The sequence below is a fragment of the Salvelinus alpinus genome, chromosome 8, assembly GCF_045679555.1.
Source record: "Salvelinus alpinus chromosome 8, SLU_Salpinus.1, whole genome shotgun sequence".
NCBI classification, from domain to species: domain Eukaryota; kingdom Metazoa; phylum Chordata; class Actinopteri; order Salmoniformes; family Salmonidae; genus Salvelinus; species Salvelinus alpinus.
The window spans coordinates 44,315,952-44,333,570 of NC_092093.1; the positions used below are offsets into that span (position 1 = coordinate 44,315,952).

General features: G+C 43.2%; 1 protein-coding gene across 2 annotated transcripts in view; it reads right to left on the minus strand.

Annotated features, from left to right (window-relative positions):
* Positions 1-17,619, minus strand: part of LOC139583191 (acyl-CoA:lysophosphatidylglycerol acyltransferase 1-like) — an 89,747-nt gene that overhangs the window by 37,981 nt on the left and 34,147 nt on the right. For both annotated transcript variants that reach the window (XM_071414021.1, XM_071414020.1), the window contains exons 3-4: positions 12,026-12,144; positions 3,481-3,576 (exon numbers count right to left, since the gene is read on the minus strand). In XM_071414021.1, the coding sequence (XP_071270122.1) occupies positions 3,481-3,576; positions 12,026-12,144 (215 nt within the window). The remainder of the gene's footprint in view (positions 1-3,480; positions 3,577-12,025; positions 12,145-17,619) is intronic.

Genomic DNA, 17,619 nt, shown 5'->3' on the forward strand with positions numbered 1-17,619 from the left:
TATTTTCTACATTGTAGAATAATAGTGAAGACATCAAAACTATAAAATAACAAATGGAGTCATGTAGTAACCAAAAAAAGTGTTAAACCAATCTAAATATATATTTCAGATTCTTCAAAGTAGCCACCCTTTGCCTTGATGACAGTTTTGCACTCTCTTGGCATTCTCTGAACCAGCTTCATGAGGTAGTCACCTGAAATGCATTTCAATTAACAGGTGTGCTTTGTTAAAAGTTAATTTGTGGAATTTCTTTCCTTCTTAATGCGTTTTTGCCAATCAGTTGTGTTGTGACAAGGTAGGGTTGGTATACAGAATATAGCCCTATTTGGTAAAAGACCAAGTCCATATTATGGCAAGAACAGCTCAAATAAGCAAAGAGAAACAGCCATCATTACTTTAAGACATGAAGGTCATTCTGAAAAATGTCAAGTAATTTCTTCAAGTGCAGTCGCAAAAACCATCAAGCACTGATGAAGAAACTGGCTCTCATGAGGACCGCCACAGGAAAGGAAGACCCAGAGTTACCTCTGCTACAGAGTTAGAGTCAACAGCCTCAGAAATCGGCAATTAACTGCACCTCAGATTGCAGCCCAAATAAATGCTTCACAGAGTTCAAGTAACATCTAAACATCAACTATTCAGAGGAGACTGCGTGAATCAGGCCTTCATGGTCGAATTGCTGCAAAGAAACCCCTACTAAAGGACACCAATAAGAAGAAGAGACTTGCAGAGTAGGTGAACAGATGATCTCCACAAGTGTGGTTCCCACCGCGAAGCATGGAAGAGGTGGTGTGATGGTGTGGGGTGCTTTGCTGCTGACACTGTCAGGGATTTATTTAGAATTCAAGGCACACTTAACCAGCATGGCTAACACAGCATTCTGCAGTGATACACCAGAGTGATGGAGTGCTGCATCAGATGACCTGGCCTCCACAATCACCAAACCTCTACCCAATTGAGATGGTTTGGGATGAGTTGGAGCACATAGTGAAGGAAAAGCAGCCAACAAGTGCTCAGCACATGTGGGAACTCCTTCAAGACTGTTGGAAAAGCATTCCAGGTGACTACCTCATGAATCTGGTTGAATGCTAAGAGTGTGCAAAGCCGTCATCAAGGCAAAGTGTGGCTACCTTGAAGAAACTAAAATATATTTGGATATGTTTAACACTTCTTTGGTTACTACATGATTTCATGTGTTATTTCATAGTTTTGATGTCTTCACTACTATTCTGCAATCTAGAAAATAGTAAAAATAAAGAAAAACCCATGAATGAGTAGGTGTGTCCAAACTTTTGACTGGTACATATCTACCTCACTGGTACCCCATGTATATTGTTCCTCATTGTGTATTTATTCCTAGTGTTATTATTTTTCTACTTATTCCTTGTGTTATATTTATATATATATTCTCTGCATCATTGGGGAAATAAGCATTTTACTGTTAGTCTACACCGGTTGTTTTCAAAGCATGTGAGAAATACAATTTGATTTGAATAGAACTGCTGGGCCAGCAAGCAACTGAATCAGCTGCCAGTCACCTGTCTGTCTGACTATTGTCGTGGAAAATTGCTAGATTATATTATAATGCTTGTATTACATTATAATGGTTGTTTTATTCGACAGAATAGAGTAATCTGTTAACTATTGTGTGTGTGTGTTCCACTGAGGATGGGCCTCTATGAGAACACTGACAGAGGAGATTTACGATGTTTTTGGGTGATAAAACCTAAAGAGCATTCCAGAGAACATGAGCTAATGGTTCTGTTCTATACCGTACCAGGGAGAGACGGTTCCCTTTTGGAGTAAGAGGGCCAGACACTGGTCTTTACAATGAAAACTGTTGACACAGCAGTAACTGTCTGCTATGTTTTATAGATATCTTTCATACAAATCTTAACCTTTGTGAACTGTTCCTAAGATCTGTGCTTCGTCATGTAGGTTGAGAGGGGTGTATCTTGGCTATAAAACATCTTTGTACTTTTCAATGGTTCATTAGAGATAGCGCATCATTGAATGTCAAAAATTGCTATTGCAAAGCTCTTATTATTAAAGATGTAGTTTAAGTATAACTCTGACTGGTGTGTAGTTTAACTCATTTGGTAAAGCAGAAATATGCCACCACACTATCCACGCATGTATACATTAGCATATCTGTCTGTCCCCGCCTATCCCTGTCTGTCTGTCGACATATGTATATACAGTCAAATATACATATATATATATATATATCAGTATGTACACGCCCTCTGCCTGTTTGCCTCTTTGCCTGGGTCTTCCTGCATGCCTGGCCCGTCCGTCTGCCTGCCTGCCTCTGTCTGTCACCCAGGCAGCACATTGATCTCTGTTCTATTCTCTTCCAGCTGCTCCCACACTGCAGGCAGGGTCACTTCAGGCCAGCGGCTGGACTACTGTACCATAACACTGCTCTACTGTGCTGTCCACTGGGCCTGCCTGGCTGTGTCCCTGTTAGAGGAGGCTGTAGCCACTTCCTGCCTGCTGCTGAGCTGATATACTGTTCAGCTGGAGTGCATGTTAACCATGGGTGGAGCCAGGCCCACCCACTGGGGACCCAAGGCCCAGCCAATCAAAATGAGTTTCCCACAAAGGGGCTTAAATACAGACAGAAATACTCCTCAGTTTCATCAGCTATCCGGGTGGCTCGTCTCAGACGATACCGCAGGTGTAGAAGTCGGATATGGAGGTCCTGGGATGGCATGGTCTGCGGTTGTGAGACCAGTTGGATGTACTGCCAAATTCTCTAAAACGACGTTGGAGGCGGCTTATGGTAGAGAAATTAACAAAATGATCTGGCAACAGCTCTGGTGGACATTCCTGCAGTCAGCATGCCAATTGCATGCTCACTCAAAGCTTGAGACATCTCTGGCATTGTGTTGTGTGACAAAACTGCACATTTTAGAGTGACCTTTTATTGTTCCCAGCATGAAGTGCACCTGTGTAATGGTCATACTGTTTAATCAGCTTCTTGATATACCACACCTGTCAGGTTGAAGGATTATCTTGGCAAAGGAGAAATGCTCACTAACAGGGATGTAAACAATTGTGCACAAATTTGGACAGAAATGAGCTTTTTGTGCGTGTAGAACATTTCTGAGATCGTATTTCAGCTCATGAAACATGGGACCAAGACTTACATGTTGCGTTTATATTTTTGTTCAGCATTTATTTTAAGTTATTTTATGATGTCATTGAACAGATCGAGACGATGACAGTGTGTCAAAGTGCAGTCGGCCAAATTCAAACCTATGCCAACACTATGTGTGCCAGAGGCTGCGGCATGACCACTAAACCAGTCAGACCACATAAAAATATCCTATCACAAAAACAGTTGTGATATGATAGTTGTCAGCCGTCAGCCGAGTAAAAGCCTCCTAGATAGAGGTCTCTGAGAGTATGTCTGTCTGTCTCACGAGTAAAAGCCTCCTAGATAGAGGTCTCTGAGAGTATGTCTGTCTGTCTCACCTGTCTGATGAAGAAGTCCCCGTGGATGAGAGACACCAGGCCAAAGTTGGTGTACTTGAACACGTGGTCCATCAACCACATCATCTTCCGCACCACCTAAAGAAGAGAACATTACAGACTGGTCATACACACACAATATATAGGTAGGCACACACGTACACTGAGACTATGAAGTCATAGTTCTGCAGTCTGCACACACGCTCAGTCTACTGTAATGTAGCCATCATGGTCTGCACACACAAAGTCTATATAGCCATAGGTATGCAGACAGGCACACAGACAATTTACGTAATTCTAAGTCCCACTGAGAAGCTTTGGCCCCTTCCGGCATTTTCGCCACTTCCTTCTTTTGGCACGAAGAGCATAACTAGGCTGAGAATGCAATTGATGAGGTGGATCATGTCATCATGTTTGTGCACCACAGCTCAACTAGCCCCCGCTCTCCACCTCCTCCTGGCAGCCCCAGTAGAAAAACCCCTCCAAACCAAGGGCTCATGGCAGAGGGCTGCGTGTGGGGTTGGCAGTCCTCCTCCACCAAGGAATGTACTGTCCTGGAGGGAGGGACAGGACAGGAGCACCAGCCCCTTCCCCAGTGGCTCTACCTACCATAGAGGGGGTGATGGGTAGGGCAGTTGTGTGAAGTTATACAGTATGACTGTCGCTTAGCCTGCAGAAACCACAGCCATTTCTAGGCTGCTCTATCACCCGGTTTTCCTTATCTTCAGTTTTCTTTTAGCCTAGGTCACAAACTGTAGCCAACTCTTCTCTTAGTGTCATGTTTGGCATAGCAATGAACAAAACACAGAGAGGAGTTGGCTAAAAAACACAAACTGGACCACTTGGATGGAAGATCATAGAAACAAAGGGGGGAAACGACTCAATCATTCACTGTAGATATAGCAGCCTATCGACTGACAAACCTCGCAGACAAGGAGATGAACAGGTAAAAACATTTGTCTTTTATACCATTCCATCCAAACGTCCCTGTCAATATTAATTCACTGCTAGTCAAAACAGCAGGAGTCATCCTCCCTGTGTAAGCCAGGTCAAAGCCACAACCATCCTGGTCACAGTTCCACCCCTGAAGCATGGAGACAGACAGTATGGTAGCAGCCAGGCAGCAGTGCTGCCAGATAAATAGTAATTGGATTAAGTAAACCTATCGATTGGTCTTTTGTAGCTGAGCCAAGTCCGTGACGATGTTTGGTCCTGATTGTGTTCAGTGTATTGTGCGTCCCAAATGGCACTCTATTCCCTTTACAGTGCATTACTTTTAAAGAGGGCCCATAGGGCTCTGGTCAAAAGTAGTGCTCTATATAGGGAATAGGGTGCCATTTGGGACACACCCAGTGAGTTTGGAACGCAGACACTGGCTGAGGGAGTAGGACCTCACATCCCATTACAAGACAGGCCAATCATTTCAGGTTAAACGGGAGGCTGAGTATCCGATACCTGCTGGCTAGCCAGAGTACAGTATTAGCCAGCAGCGCTCTGAGTAGGGCTGTCACAATCAAAGTGTGGATGTGTGTATGAGTGAATGTGTGGATGGCTGTGTGAGTGAATGGGCGGATGGCTATATATGTGTGTGTGTGTGATGGATACTGAAAGCTTGTTTCCTAAAGTAAAGGGTTTTATGAATGGTGTCGACACAAAATATGCCTTCGGCAGTTATATTGGACTGGAAAGAATGTAAAGTACTGCATGTGGGTCGTGAATGCTGTTTGACTAACAATACATTACTTTTTCAACACTCGATTTGCAAAACTCTTGAACACTTAAAACACCTTCAATTAGTAAAATGTGACATTCTCAAGACAAAACACTGGATTTTAACATCAGGCGGAGGCGTTTAGTCATTGTCTCGGTCCTTTTATCCGATCTATCGTTTACTTTGACCCAGTAGAACTGTCATTTTGGGCAAATATGAAAGAGGAATATGACGATATCTTATCTTTGGCAAACCTATTTGAAAATTAAATCTCCAAAATATCGCTATTTTTAAAACAAGCCATAGAAAGTTAGATGCAATTTTAGTTTAATCCACCAGAAAAGAGAACAATCTAACAAATATTACGTTTAAACTCAAATATAATATAAATATTTTTATATTTAAAAAAGGTATAACCTTCTCCGCTATGCAATCGGGTTTCCGAGCTGATCATGGGTGCACCTCAGCCACGCTCAAGGTCCTAAACGATGTCATAAATAGCATTGATAAAAGACAATACTGTGCAGCGGTATTCATCGACCTGGCCAAGGCTATCGACTCTATCAATCACCACATTCTCATCGGCAGGCTCAACAGCCTTGGTTTCTCAAATGACTGCCTCGCCTGGTTCACCAACTACTTCTCAGACAGAGTTCAGTGTGTCAAATCGGAGGGCCTGTTGTCCGGACCTCTGGCAGTCTATGGGCGTGCCACAGGGTTCAATTCTCGGGCGACTCTTTTCTCTGTATACATTAATGGTGTCGCTCTTGCTGCTGGTGATTCTCTGATCCACTTCTAAGCAGACGACACCATTCTGTATACTTCTGGCCCTTCTTTGGACACTGTAACAAACCTCCAGACGAGATTCAATGCCATACAACACTCCTTCCGTGGCCTCCAACTGCTCTTAAATGCAAGTAAAACTAAATGTACGCTCTTCAACCGATCGCTGCCCGCACCTGCCCGCCCGTCCAGCATCACTACTCTGGACGGTTCTGACTTAGAATATGTGGACAACTACAAATACCTAGTTGTCTGGTTAGCCTGTAAAATCGCCTTCCAGACTCACATTAAGCATTTCCAATCCAAAATTAAATCTAGAATCAGTTTCCTATTTCGCAACAAAGCATCCTTCACTCATGCTGCCAAACATAACCTCGTAAAACTGACTATCCTACCGATTCTTGACTTCGGCGATGTCATTTACAAAATAGCCCCCAACACTCTACGCAGCAAATTGGATGCAGTCTATCACAGTGCCATCCATTTTGTCACCAAAGCCCCATATACTACCCACCACTGCGACCTGTATGCTCTCGTTGGCTGGCCCTCGCTACATATTCGTCGCCAAACCCACTGGCTCCAGGTCATCTATAAGTCTTTGCTAGGTAAAGCCTCGCCTTAGCTCACTGGTCACCATAGAGGTTTGCTAAATGACTTAAATGTAAATGTAAATAGCAGCACCCACCCGTAGCACGCGCTCCAGCAGGTATATTTCACGGGTCACCCCCAAAGCCAACTCCTACTTTGGCCGCCTTTCCTTCCAGTTCTCTGCCGCCAATGACTAGAACTAACTGCAAAAATCACTGAAGCTGGAGACGCATATCTCCCTCACTTTAAGCATCAGCTGTCACAGAGCAGCTTACAGATCATTGCACTTGTACATAGCTCATCTGTAATTAGCCCACCCAACTACCTCATCCCCATATTTATTTTGCTCCTTTGCACTCCAGTATCTCTACTTGTACATCTATCACTCGTGTTTAATTGCTACATTGTCATTATTTCACCACTATGGCCTATTTATTGCCTTACCTCCCTAATCTTACTTCATTTGCACACACTGTATATAGACTTTTCTATTGTGTTATTGACTGTACGTTTGTTTACTCCACGTGTAACTCTGTCGTTTGTGTCGCACTGCTTTGCTTCATCTTGGCCAGGTCGCAGTTGTAAATGAGAACTTGTTCTCAACTGGCCTACCTGGTTAAATAAACGTACACATCTTTAAAAAAAATACATTTTCCATTATTACTTTCTAACCCTACCCACCCTTCCCCTAATTAGAGTAAACAGCCACGCTTAGGGCTTCTACTTCCACCTTATACATACTATATACATTTAACGTGCACAGTCAATTTCACCAAAGTTCTGAACCTATATACTCTTTACGGACACAGTATGTTTTACATTAGTTATATTTTTGTTATTAGTTGGTATTATTCCCAACCTTCAGCGCCATTCAACCCCTCCCATCTCTTAACACCATCCATATCGGATTTCTATTTGCCATATATTTTTCAACTGTTCTGTGATGTTTCACAAAAGTTCTAAACCTTTCTATTCTCATAATTTCTACAGATTGTAAATTAAAAATAATTATTTTTGCTAAAAGTATTATAATATTATTGATTGTTTGACTATGACTTTTCAGATCACCCAGTAGAGCCATCTGCAGAGTTAGCTCCAGGTAAATGTTGCAATTCTTCAGCCATTCCTGGACCTGACCAAAAACAAGCTACATATGCACAGAACCAAAACAAATGATCTAATGATTCTGTCTCTTCGCAGCAAAATCTACAGAGCTGGAATGGTTGTATCCCACATACATATATATATACAGTGGGGCAAAAAAGTATTTAGTCAGCCACCAATTGTGCAAGTTCTCCCACTTAAAAAGATGAGGCCTATAATTTTCATCATAGGTACACTTCAACTATGACAGACAAAATGAGAAAAAAAATCCAGAAAATCACATTGTAGGATTTTTTATGAATTTATTTGCAAATTATGGTGGAAAATAAGTATTTTAGTAGAAAATAAAATAAGCAACAACTGTTGGCGCAATTATTAGAAAATGGAAGAAGTTCAAGATGACGGTCAATCACCCTCGGTCTGGGGCTCCATGCAAGATCTTACCTCGTGGGCATCAATGATCATGAGGAAGGTGAGGGATCAGCCCAGAACTACACGGCAGGACCTGGTCAATGACCTGAAGAGAGCTGGGACTACAGTCTCAAAGAAAACCATTAGTAACACACTACGCCGTCATGGATTAAAATCCTGCAGCGCACGCAAGGTCCCCCTGCTCAAGCCAGCACATGTCCAGGCCCGTCTGAAGTTTGCCAATGACCAGCTGGATGATCCAGAGGAGGAATGGGAGAAGGTCATGTGGTCTGATGAGACAAAAAGAGCTATTTGGTCTAAACAACACTCGCCGTGTTTGGAGGAAGAAGAAGGATGAGTACAACCCCAAGAACACCATCCCAACCGTGAAGCATGGAGGTGGAAACATTATTCTTTGGGGATGCTTTTCTGCAAAAGGGACAGGACGACTGCACCATATTGAAGGGAGGATGGATGGGGCCATGTATCGCGAGATCTTGGCCAGCAACCTCCTTCCCTCAGTAAGAGCATTGAAGATGGGTCGTGGTTGGGTCTTCCAGCATGACAACGACCCGAAACACACAGCCAGGGCAACTAAGGAGTGGTTCCGTAAGAAGCATATCAAGGTCCTGGAGTGGCCTAGCCAGTCTCCAGACCTGAACCCAATAGAAAATCTTTGGAGGGAGCTGAAAGTCCGTATTGCCCAGCGACAGCCTCGAAACCTGAAGGATCTGGAGAAGGTCTGTATGGAGGAGTGGGCCAAAATCCCTGCTGCAGTGTGTGCAAACCTGGTCAAGAACTACAGGAAACGTATGATCTCTGTAATTGCAAACAAAGGTTTCTGTACCAAATATGAAGTTCTGCTTTTCTGATGTATCAAATACTTAGGTCATGCAATAAAATGCAAATTAATTACTTAAAAATCATACAATGTGATTTTCTGGATTTTTGTTTTAGATTCCGTCTCTCACAGTTGAAGTGTAGCTATGATAAAAATTACAGACCTCTACATTCTTTGTAAATAGGAAAACCTGCAAAAATCGGCAGTGTATCAAATACTTGTTCTCCCCACTGTATATACATATATACACACACATACACACACACACAACATTCTATTGGTTGCAAGAATTTTGTATAATAATTAAAGTTTTGAATCCAGCGTCGTTTTGCGTAACAGTTCATAAACCATGTGCCACGAAATCGGTATGTCGAAAATCTCTTCCCAACTATTTTGCCATCTACAGTGGGGAGAACAAGTATTTGATACACTGCCGATTTTGCAGGTTTTCCTACTTACAAAGCATGTAGAGGTCTGTAATTTTTATCATAGGTACACTTCAACTATGAGAGACGGAATCTAAAACAAAAATCCAGAAAATCACATTGTATGATTTTTAAGTAATTAATTTGCATTTTATTGCATGACATAAGTATTTGATACATCAGAAAAGCAGAACTTAATATTTGGTACAGAAACCTTTGTTTGCAATTACAGAGATCATACGTTTCCTGTAGTTCTTGACTAGGTTTGCATACACTGCAGCAGGGATTTTGGCCCACTCCTCCCTACAGATCTTCTCCAGATCCTTCAGGTTTCGGGGCTGTCGCTGGGCAATACGGAGTTTCAGCTCCCTCCAAAGATTTTCTATTGGGTTCAGGTCTGGAGACTGGCTAGGCCACTCCAGGACCTTGAGATGCTTCTTACGGAGCCACTCCTTAGTTGCCATGGCTGTGTGCTTTGTGTCGTTGTCATGCTGGAAGACCCAGCCACGACCCATCTTCAATGCTCTTACTGAGGGAAGGAGGTTGTTGGCCAAGATCTCGCGATACATGGCCCCATCCATCCTCCCCTCAATACGGTGCAGTCGTCCTGTCCCTTTTGCAGAAAAGCATCCCCAAAGAATGATGTTTCCACCTCCATGCTTCACGGTTGGGATGGTGTTCTTGGGGTTGTACTCATACTTCTTCTTCCTCCAAACACGGCGAGTGGAGTTAGACCAAAAAGCTCTATTTTTGTCTCATCAGACCACATGACCTTCTCCCATTCCTCCTCTGGATCATCCAGATGGTCATTGGCAAACTTCAGACAGGCCTGGACATGCACTGGCTTAAGCAGGGGGACCTTGCGTGCGCTGCAGGATTTTAATCCATGACGGCGTAGTGTGTTACTAATGGTTTTCTTTGAGACTGTGGTCCCAGCTCTCTTCAGGTCATTGACCAGGTCCTGCCGTGTAGTTCTGGGCTGATCCCTCACCTTCCTCATGATCATTGATGCCCCACGAGGTGAAATCTTGCATGGAGCCCCAGACCGAGGGTGATTGACCATCATCTTGAACTTCTTCTATTTTCTTCTATTTTCTAATAATTGCGCCAACAGTTGTTGCCTTCTCACCAAGCTGCTTGCCTATTGTCCTGTAGCCCATCCCAGCCTTGTGCAGGTCTACAATTTTATCCCTGATGTCCTTACACAGCTCTCTGGTCTTGGCCATTGTGGAGAGGTTGGAGTCTGTTTGATTGAGTGTGTGGACAGGTGTCTTTTATACAGGTAACGAGTTCAAACAGGTGCAGTTAATACAGGTAATGAGTGGAGAACAGGAGGGCTTCTTAAAGAAAAACTAACAGGTCTGTGAGAGCCGGAATTCTTACTGGTTGGTAGGTGATCAAATACTTATGTCATGCAATAAAATGCAAATGAATTACTTAAAAATCATACAATGTGATTTTCTGGATTTTTGTTTTAGATTCCGTCTCTCACAGTTGAAGTGTACCTATGATAAAAATTACAGACCTCTACATGCTTTGTAAGTAGGAAAACCTGCAAAATCGGCAGTGTATCAAATACTTGTTCTCCCCACTGTATATGGCACAGCTGTCATTTTTTTGGTCCTTAAATGAAACGGGTATACTTTTTTAGTTATCACAATTTTCTTTAACCAACAGTCTTTAAAATGCAGGACCGACAGACAAGTTCTCTACTTTTCCCCCCTTCCAATTTCCTCTTCCTGTTTTGCGGTAATGCTGCAATTAGTTGGTTGCAAATTTGGGAAGAGCATTCATTTCCATTTATTTTTGTTAGCTGCATGTGTGACATAACTCCACCAGTCCTATTTATGATATCATTTACAAAAGCTTATACCTTTTTTCAAAAAAGTATGTTTTTTTTTTTTTTTTTTAAATCTATTAGTATTTGCTGTATTTTTTGAATTTTTTTTTCTGGTGGATTAAATTGTTTTAAAAATAGCGACATTTGGGAGATGATTTCCTTTCTAATAAGACAATTACATTGATGGAAGCTCATCTACACCCTAGAAAAAAATCATCCAGATAGTGTGTGGATACTAGATAGTCAGTTGGTCCTGCAGCAACAATGGCTAGCTAGTCATTCCAGAAACATCATTAATCTGATACTCAAAGTCAGTGGCTCAGCATACCTTCATTGAAGAAATAGGATGAAAGAACATAACTGCTTTAATAAACATTCCAAACCACACACAACCATCAGTTCTCCTTGAGCAGGATATTAAACATGTCACAACCAGACCATGAAACTAGAAATCCCCAGACACCCAATCACATTTCAGATCTTAATCAAGTGCCCGAGTGGGTTGAATGAGTTCAATTCATTTCAGTACCAGTCAATTCAACACATTTTGTTTAATTTGTTTAAAGAAATAGGCCTACCTCTTAAATAAAAAATGTTCATCCCTGAATTCACTTGAATTGATTTGTAGTCTAGGACAGGGGTTTTCAAACCTCTCCTCGGTGACCCCCAGCCATGTATTTGAACTATTTTAGAGCTAGAATGCATGATTGAACTTGTCAAATAATTATCAAGCCCTTGATTGGGTAAAATCAGTGAGCTAGTTCAGGGCTACAATAAATTGGAAAAGAGGTTTTAAAACACTGTTCTAGGAGGCTACATTTGCCAACTTTGGAGGAGTCTCTTACCGTGCCCTTGTCCTGCAAGCACATCATGAGGGTGCACACATCCCCTGTGGCTTGGTGGTTGACGATGACCATGGCTTCCTCTTCAGAAAGGGGCCTTACGTCGTCGCCCCATTCCATCACTGGACAAGACAACACAAGTGGAGTTAGTGGACACATCCTATGCCATTTGAGCAGACGCTTTTGTCCAAAGAGACTTAGTCATGCATGCATGCAGTTTTACATATAGGTGGCCCCAGGAATCGAACCCACAATCCTGGCCTTGCTCCCTCAACTGAGCCATTCAAGACCACAGTGATTGTGCACTAATTATCTCAAAATTCCTAGCTAGGCCATCATCATATTAAAATCTATTTTTATTGGTCACATACTCATATTTAGCAGATGTTATTGCAGGTGTAACGAAATGCTTGTCCCTAGCTCCAACAGTGTAGTAGTATCTAACAATTCACAACAATACACTAAAATCTAAAAGTAAAATGGAATTAAGAAATATATACATATTAGATTGACATTGCTCAGAGTGGCATTGACTAAAATACAGTGGAATAGAATACAGTATATATATATATATATATATATATATACTGTATTCCACTGTATTTTAGTCGATGCCACTCCGAGCAATGTCGATCTAATATGTATGTATGTATGTATGTATGTATATCTATAGTATTCTATTCTACTGTATTTTAGTCGATGCCACTCCGACATTGCTCCATCTAATATGTATGTGTATATATATATATGTATGTATGAGATGAATAAAGCAGTATGTAAACTTTATTAACATTATCGCCTGAGAGGGCGATAATGTTGTGCTCTCTCTCTCTCTCATCAGAGAGAGAGAGATATCTCACAACCATAACACGAGACAGGAAAGCAACTGGACCCTAAAAAGGACTCTTGACATATTCTATACTGGTCTTGAAGAGAAAGTGTCACCTTAAAATAAGCCATTAAGCCACATGCCTTAAAACACCACGCCACTTTGGTTTCAAAATGGACATGGGCTAGTCTTTAGCATCTCAGCTCATTAAAGCAGATCTCATGGGCTCCATTCGGCTGATTTACATTGGCACCCCCTATTCAATAGATGGCCAAACACACTCCTTCAGTAACCGTGCCGCCCGTAGCGCCCTATTGACACTAAACATAGGAGTCGCCACAAAGGAGGAAACTAACTTTATGCTAACATGGAGGGGGGGGGGGGGCGACTACGATAACGGGCCTCCCACATAACAAATGGACGAGCTTCTTTTGTAATTTAACTCACTTTGACGACAGTGCGTATTTAACAGTAGAGCTACGCCGCTGGAGACCTGGAGAGACTGTTGGTGTTTCACTATAGAGCTAAAGCCAGAGTTGGACAAATGAACGGAAGATTGTAAGTGGAATCGCCATGGTTCTGGGAGAGTCTTGCTGACTCATTCCACATTTCCACTGAGGATTTACACAAGTGTTCTACCCAAAAGGCTCAGACTTTGCAGTTTCCATCTCCGCGGGGCGGCACCCATGTCTCACTTGGCCATGGATCCAGCGGACCTCAAAAAGTTCTACAGCTGGGCTGTACTCACCACCCTCTGTAGCACCTTACGGTCGGGTGCCTTGCAGATGCCGTACCAAGCGGTGATGGAGCCACTCAAGATGCTCTCAATGGTGCAGCTGTAGAACTGTCAATAGGGCACTACGGGTCCATTTTAGGGTCCAATTGCTTTCCTATCTTGTGTCATGGTTGTGAGTTCTCTCTCGTGAGAGCACAACGTAGAGGGGTTATTGCCCTCTCAGGCACGCTGTGGCTTTGTTTAACAAGGACATTTTGAGGGGGGATCACGTGTGTGTGTGTTGGGGTGTAAGTAAGTGTGAGTGTGTGGGTAGAGTCCAGTGTGTGTGCATAGTAAGTGCAGGAGAGTTAGTGCAAAAAACGGTCAATGCAGATAGTCCGGGTAACCATTTGATTAGCTAGCCATCCAGGACCTCTATACCAGGCAGTCTCAGAGGAAGGCCAAAATAATTGTCAAAGACTCCAGCCACCCAAGCCATAGACTGTCTTCTCTGCTACCGCACAGCAAACAGAACCAGTGCACTAAGTCTGGAACTAACAGGACCCTGAACCGCTTCTACCCCCAAGCCATGACTGCTAAACAAAACTGATAACTAGCTAATCAAATGGCCACCCGGACTATCTGCATTGACCCTTTTTTGCACTAACTATACACTTAAACCCCAACACACACTACATACGCCCACACACACACACTGCATACTGACGCCACACACCACCACTGCTACGGTCTTCCTTGCCACGATACCTCGGAGTATCATGATACTGTTATTGTGACAACCCTACTTAACTACCTCAATTACCTAGCACCCCTGCACATCAACTCAGTACTGGAACTCACTCTATATAGTCATGTCATTTTTTACTCGGTATTGTTATTCACTGTGTATTTATTCCTCGTGTCACTATTTCTATTTTATTCTTTAACTCTGCATTGTTGGAAAAGGACCCATGAGTAAGCATTTCACTGTTAGTCTACACCTGTTGTTTACAAAGCATGTGGCAAATAAAATTTGACTTTGATCTGGTCTGACTTGGAGCAAAGGCTAGAACATTGGTACTTTTCAAATCAAATCAAACTTTATTTGTCACATGCGCCGAATACAAGAGGTGTAGACCATACAGTGAAATGCTTTCTTATAAGCCATTAACCAGCAATGCAGTTCAAGAAAAATAGTTAAGAAAATATTTACCAAATAAACTAAGGTAAAAAATAAAAGTAACACAAAATAACAATAACGAGGGGGTACAGGTACCGAGTCTTTGTGCGGGGATACAGGTTAGTCCGGGTGGCCATTTGATTAATTGTTCAGCAGTCTCATGGCTTGGGGGTAGAAGCAGTTGAGGAGCCTTTTGGTCCTTGACTTGGCGCTCCGGTACTGCTTGCCGTGCGGTAGCAGAGAGAACAGTCTTTGACTTGGGTGACTGGAGTCGTGACAATTTTTTTGTGCATTCCTATTATATAGGTCCTGGATGGCAGGAAGCTTGGCCCCAGTGATGTACTGGGCCGTACGCACTACCCCCTGTAGCGCCTTTCGGTCAGATGCCGATCAGTTGCCATACCAGGTGGTGATACAACCGGTCAGGATGCTCTCGATGGTTCAGCTGTATAACTTTGAGAATCTGGGGACCCATGCCAAAGTTTTTCAGTCTCCTGAGGGGAAAAAGGTTTTGTCATGCCCTCTTCACGACTGTCTTGGTGTGTTTGGACCAGGGGTGGGCAATTCCAGTCCTCGAGGGCCTGGTTTTGCATTTAGAACATTATTTCCGGTCACAACTTGTAGACTTGTTTACATGCTGCTGTGCGTTTTGTTGCTAACCTTACTTTGCTACCTTACTTTGCATTTTTATTTTTCCCCCTTGCTTGACTTTTTTCATTCACATTTTTTTCACCCCAGCCACTTTATCTGGACGTGTTTCATCAGGACCTCCACCAGCCGAAGCTGAGTAGTAACATTAACATGATGCCTTCTAATTGCAGTCGCCGTACTCATAATATACAGGAGAACGATCGCCTTATGGCGAGGATAGCTGTGCTGCAAGCCCAGCTTCAGACGCAATCGTTAGGCAAGGGTAATTTCAGTGTAGGAAAGGATGAAACAGCGTCTGTGCCACCAGTAAGTACAGATAGTAGTATAAATCCCCTCGCACAGTCCCCGCAGCCGGACAATTTTCTCATGGCTTCTGGCAGGAAATGCTGAAGGAATGCTCAACCGGTGTCGCTCATTCAGCCGACAGAAACTTTCTCCCCATTAAGCAGTGGGTCGGAGTCAGAGGCCGAGCCTTCTCTGGTCTCTACTTCTCCCGTTACAGGCTCAAGCCTCCCACCATGAGCTCTGACAAATTGAAAACCCTAGTCATTGGCGACTCCATTACTTGCAGTATTAGACTTAAAACAAATAATCCAGCGATCATACACTGTTTACCAGGGGGCAGGGCTACCAACGTTAAGGCTAATCTGAAGATGGTGCTGGCTAAAGCGAAAACTGGCGAGTGTAGAGAGTATAGGTATATTGTTATCCACGTCGGCACCAACGATGTTAGGATGAAACAGTCAGAGGTCACCAAGTGCAACATAGCTTCAGCGTGTAAATCAGCTAGAAAGATGTGTCGGCATCGAGTAATTGTCTCCGGCCCCCTCCCAGTTCGGGGGAGTGATGAGCTCTACAGAGTCTCACAACTCAATCGCTGGTTGAAAACTGTTTTCTGCCCCTCCCAAAAGATAGAATTTGTAGATAATTGGCCCTCTTTCTGGGACTCACCCACAAACAGGACCAAGCTGGGCCGTTAAGGAGTGACGGACTCCATCCTAGCTGGAGGGGTGCGCTCATCTTATCTACGAACATAGACAGGGCTCTAACTCCCCTAGCTCCACAATGAGATAGGGTGCAGGCCAGGCAGCAGGCTTTTAGCCAGCTTAGTGGAGTCTGCCACTAGCACAGTCAGTGTAGTCAGCTCAGCTATCCCCATTGAGACCGTATCTGTGCCTCGACCTAGGTTGGGCAAAACTAAACATGGCGGTGTTTGACTTAGCAATCTCACTGGAATAAAGACCTCCTCCATTCCTGCCATTACTGAAAGAGATTGTGATACCTCACATCTCAAAATAGGGCTACTTAATGTTAGATCCCTCACTTCCAATGTACTAATCACTGATCATAATCTTGATATGATTGGCCTGACAAACATGGCTTAAGCCTGACGAATTTACTGTGTTAAATGAGGCCTCACCTCCTGGTTACACTAGTGACCATATCCCCCGCACATCCCGCAAAGGTGGAGGTGTTGCTAACATTTACGACAGCAAATTAAAAGACTTTCGTTTTTTGAGCTTCTAGTCATGAACTCTATGCAGCCTACTCAATCACTTTTTATAGCTACTGTTTACAGGCCTTCTGGGCCATATACAGCGTTCCTCACTGAGTTCCCTGAATTCCTATCCGACCTTGTAGTCATGGCAGATAATATTCGCATTTTTGGTGACTTTACTCCAAAAGGCTTTCGGAGCCATCATCGACTCAGTGGGTTTTGTCCAACATGTCTCTGGACCTACTCACTGTCACAGTCATACTCTGGACCTAGTTTTGTCCCATGGAATAAAAGCTGTGGATCTTAATAATTTTCCTCATAATCCTGGACTATCGGACCACCATTTTATTACGTTTGCAATCGCAACTAATAATCTGCTCAGACCCCAACCAAGGAACATCTAAAGTCGTGCTATAAATTCTCGGACGACCCAAAGATTCCTAGATTCTCTTCCAGACTCCCTCCACCTACCCAAGGACGTCAGAGTACAAAAATCAGTTAACCACCTAACTGAGGAACTTAATTTAACCTTGCGCAATACCCTAGATGCAGTCGCACCCCTAAAAACATGTGTAATAAGAAACTAGCTCCCTAGGATACAGAAAATACCTGAGCTCTGAAGCAAGCTTCCAGAAAATTGGATTGGAAATGGCGCTACACCAAACTGGAAGTCTCCCGACTAGCTTGGAAAGACAATACCGTGCAGTATCGAAGAGCCCTCACT